Genomic DNA, 3,954 nt, shown 5'->3' on the forward strand with positions numbered 1-3,954 from the left:
GAAATTCTACACACCGCTGGTAAAGCTCACTCTCATTTGCTAATCCGCACTCCTGGGCGTGTGCGGGCTGCGTTTCTCCATTCCCAGTTCCTGGTGGCGAATGGCCCTGCGGGTCCCACTCACTCACAAAGAATCTCCCCTTTGAGCTACTGCAATCTTTGCTGTTACTCACGCCCCAGAGGCCTCAGGATTGGCTGGGCCTGCAATAAAACGCTGCCCATTATCAAGTTGATAAGCGACAACGTAACTGCACGCCAAGATCCTGCTCCCAGAATATAACGTGGGGGCGGTGGCTCTCTTCTTTCCTCCTACCGAGTTCATGTGAGATCTGGGGAAGAAACAGTCTCTGTGCAAAACAGGAAATCTTTCCAGAGGAAAAAAAAAAAAAGTCCTGAAAATGGGTCTACTGAGTTCCAAGAGCTCCAAAGTCCGGCAAGCGCAGGTTCTTCTCCTGGGCCTGGATTCGTCGGGGAAGTCTACTCTCCTTTATACGTTGAAGCTCGCTCGGGGCATCACCACCATCCCGACCGTCGGTTTCAACGTGGAGATGATTGAGCTGGATAGGCATCTTTCACTCACCGTCTGGGACGTCGGTGGACAGAAAGCAATGAGGACCATGTGGGATTGTTACTGCGAGAACATCGACGGGCTCGTCTACGTCGTGGACTGCACGGACCTCGGGCGACTGGAAGACTCTCGGAGAGAGTTTGAGCACATTTTGAAGAACGAGCACATTAAAAATGTGCCTGTTGTCCTGTTAGCCAACAAGCAAGACGTGCCAGGCGCGCTGAGCGCCGAGGACCTCACCAGGATGTTCAAGGTCAAGAAGCTCTGCAGCGACCGCAGCTGGTACGTGCAGCCCTGCTGCGCCGTCAGCGGGGAGGGGCTGGCGGAGGGCTTCAGGAAACTGAGTGGGTTTGTGAAAAGCCACCTGAAGGCCAGAGGAGACTCGCTGGCATTCTTCAAGCAGCACTGACGCTGGGAGAAGGACCGCGCACTGAGAGACACTGATCAATGCGAAAGGGTAATTTTCCTGTTTCACATTCCAAGTGAGGAAAGCAGGTTAATGTGCTTTTTCTTATTGGCAAACTTTCCCCCCAAATGTTATTTTGCTTCAAGTCGGTGTAACCACTCAGAATAATATCTTAAACACTTTTGTTCACAGTCAGGCACTGTAGCAAACTGTGGTGGTGATGATTGAGAAAGGATAAGGTTAGCACTTTGTGCGGAATTATAGAATGTTAGGTGATTCGGACTAATCGTGTTTGGGATCAACTAAATCATTGCTTTTAACGATTTTCTGTAACAATTAGAGCCAAGTGTAAGTCAGCTTTCAGCTGAGAGAGTCGGTTCTTTCAGACTCTCGGGGTGGTGTAAAAAATGAACTTTAAACATGGAACGGAAAAAGTTTGATGCTGGCATTTTATAAATTCCTCCCCTAAATAAAGTTTATCATCGGGATTCCTTCCAGCTCTTTGAAATATATTGCTGGGAACTTTCTACAAAGAGTCTGATCAAGTGAACTCTAGGTTATTACTTAGAGCCTATAGCACCCCTCTGGGAGCACAGCTTAATGTCGTAAATCTTTGTAGACCCTGGTAGCATCATAGGGACTTAGGATAGAGTGTGGGCACAGAGCTCAGTGCTAGGCTACAAGATCTGCTACAGTAGAATTCAATATACTCCTCATTACTTTGAGCCATATATATGTGTGTGCATATATATGTGTATATCTATACACACATATAGTGATACATAGTGATATAGATATTATGATATAGATACATATAGTGATATATATATGGTGATATACACACACATACAATGATATATATTATTCACTAAATTAAATAAGAATCAGGAACAGACTTTTCCCTCAGAGGCCTTATACAGGACAAAACAAGATAAAGCTAATTTGTCAGACTAGGGCACCATATACTATGAGCTGTAACAGGAGAGGCTCTGCTGATATGGAGAACCTGGAAGTGCTTCATGAAAGAGGGAGTGGAGAAGTGCTCCCTGGGAAGTTCCCATTGCTGGGGACTCAAGAGGAACTGGAGATTCTAATGGAATTCCCCTAATTGCCTGAGAACCCACAGAGAGGCCCTGGTCCTCACAGATGGCACCCTTTCCTCTATCCCACCTTCAGACTAGAAGTAGATTTCAAACCTCCACAGCAGTCCTTGGACACCAGGTCTTGAAAGCTGCAGAGGAATGTGCGATCAGGAGGGGTCGAAGGGACCAGGTATCAAGCACCAAAGAACAAAAGGTCATATCATCGTGAATGAGGGGGAGTGCGGGATGGGGACCCAATGCCCATCTGTAGACAACTGGACATCCCTTGCAGGGGGGTACTGGGGAGGAGATGAGTCACTCAGGGTGCTGTGTAGCATTGATGAAACACACAACTTTATTCTAGTTCTTAAATGCTTTTCCCGCCCCCCCACCCACCCCTGACTATCCTGATCCCAATTCTACCTTACAAACCGGGTTAAGACCAGAGGATGCACAGTGGTGCAGATACGAACTGGAAACACAGGGAATCCAGGACAGATGAACCCTCAGGACCAGTGCTGAGAGGCGATACCGGGAGGGTGGAGGGAGGGTGGGGTAGAAAGGGGGAACCGATTACAAAGATCTACATATAACTTCCTCCCTGGGGGATGGACAACAGAAAAGTGGGTGAAGGGAGGCGTCGGGCAGTGTAAGATTTGATAAAATAATAATTTATAAATTATCAAGGATTCATGAGGGAGGGGGGAGGGAGGGGGGAAAAAAAGAAAACGAGGAGCTGATTCCAGGAGCCTAAGCAGAAAGTGCGTGTTTTGAGAATGATGAGGGCAACGAATGTATGCGTGTGCTTTACACAATTGACATATGTAAGGATTGTTATAAGAGCTGTATGAGCCCCAATAAAATGATTTTTTTTTTAAAGTTGCAGAGGAAGGTAAAGGTGAAGTAAACAAGGAAATGAGGGCAGTGGTGGGTCACTGGAAAAATAAACACAAACAGGAAGCAAACAAACAAAACCAACAATGACTGACAAAACAGAACAACAGAATTCTTGCCTTCCCTGTGGGAGATCTGTGTTCATGTGGCTTGAGTGTTATATTGCCAAATAGGTTTCAGAGGAGTTTGCAGACTAAGGCAGACTAAGAAGAAAGGCTGGTGATGTGCTTTTGAAAAATCAACTTAGAAAGCCTTGTGGATGCCGATGGTCCAATCGTGCTGGGCCTGGAGTTGCTGGCCATTCATTCCCCCCATAGTTTTTTTTCTCTTGTCTTATTTGTTCAGCCAAGATCTATGCACCTATATCCGTGCTGGTAGGATTCACATAAGGAAGTTGGTATAGTTTCTACCATCACAGCTACTGGAGTTGAACACCTGAACTGAACAGCTGCTGTGCTAAAGCCTTTTGGTGCATATTTTTCATTTTCACAACTGCTCTAAAAAGAAACATTAGCATTTTAATTTTACATATGGGTACTAAAAGTTAAACAACAGTGTATGTGTGTGTTGCGTGCGCACACACACACTGGTATTTTAACCGAGAATGTTGAGAGTGGAAATTCAAACGAGTGTACCTGGCTGCAAGACTGCTGTCGGTTGTCTTCCACAAAGGCTATTTTCCTCCAGGCTATTCTTACAAGTCACAATTAAGACTACATCCAAGTTGACATGTGTTTTTATAATACAAATATTACTTGAAAAAAATAGAACAGATCAAATGCAAAGAGAGAAGCAGCATGTTGCTGCTGTTGTTATGTGCCATCGAGGTGGCCACGACTCACAGGGACACCACGTGCAACAGAGCAAATCCTGCCTGTATTTGAGCCCGTTGTTGCAACCACTGTGTCAATTCTGTTCCGGGCCAGTGTCACCCGACTTTTCTTCCTCGGAGAAACTAGCAAGTTTCTGCCCAGTGGTTTGTCACCACAACAGAGGACGCCACAC

General features: G+C 46.0%; 1 protein-coding gene across 1 annotated transcript in view; it reads left to right on the plus strand.

Annotated features, from left to right (window-relative positions):
- Nucleotides 1-358: 358 nt before the first annotated feature.
- Nucleotides 359-3,954, plus strand: part of ARL14 (ADP ribosylation factor like GTPase 14) — a 4,706-nt gene continuing 1,110 nt past the window's right edge. Inside the window, exon 1 of the mRNA XM_045297604.1 lies at nt 359-1,024. Coding sequence (XP_045153539.1) covers nt 398-976 — 579 coding nt within the window. The 5' untranslated portion in view covers nt 359-397 and the 3' untranslated portion in view covers nt 977-1,024. The remainder of the gene's footprint in view (nt 1,025-3,954) is intronic.

Source organism: Echinops telfairi, unplaced genomic scaffold, assembly GCF_000313985.2.
Source record: "Echinops telfairi isolate 266 unplaced genomic scaffold, ASM31398v2 ScPeMD7_7420;HRSCAF=8458, whole genome shotgun sequence".
NCBI classification, from domain to species: domain Eukaryota; kingdom Metazoa; phylum Chordata; class Mammalia; order Afrosoricida; family Tenrecidae; genus Echinops; species Echinops telfairi.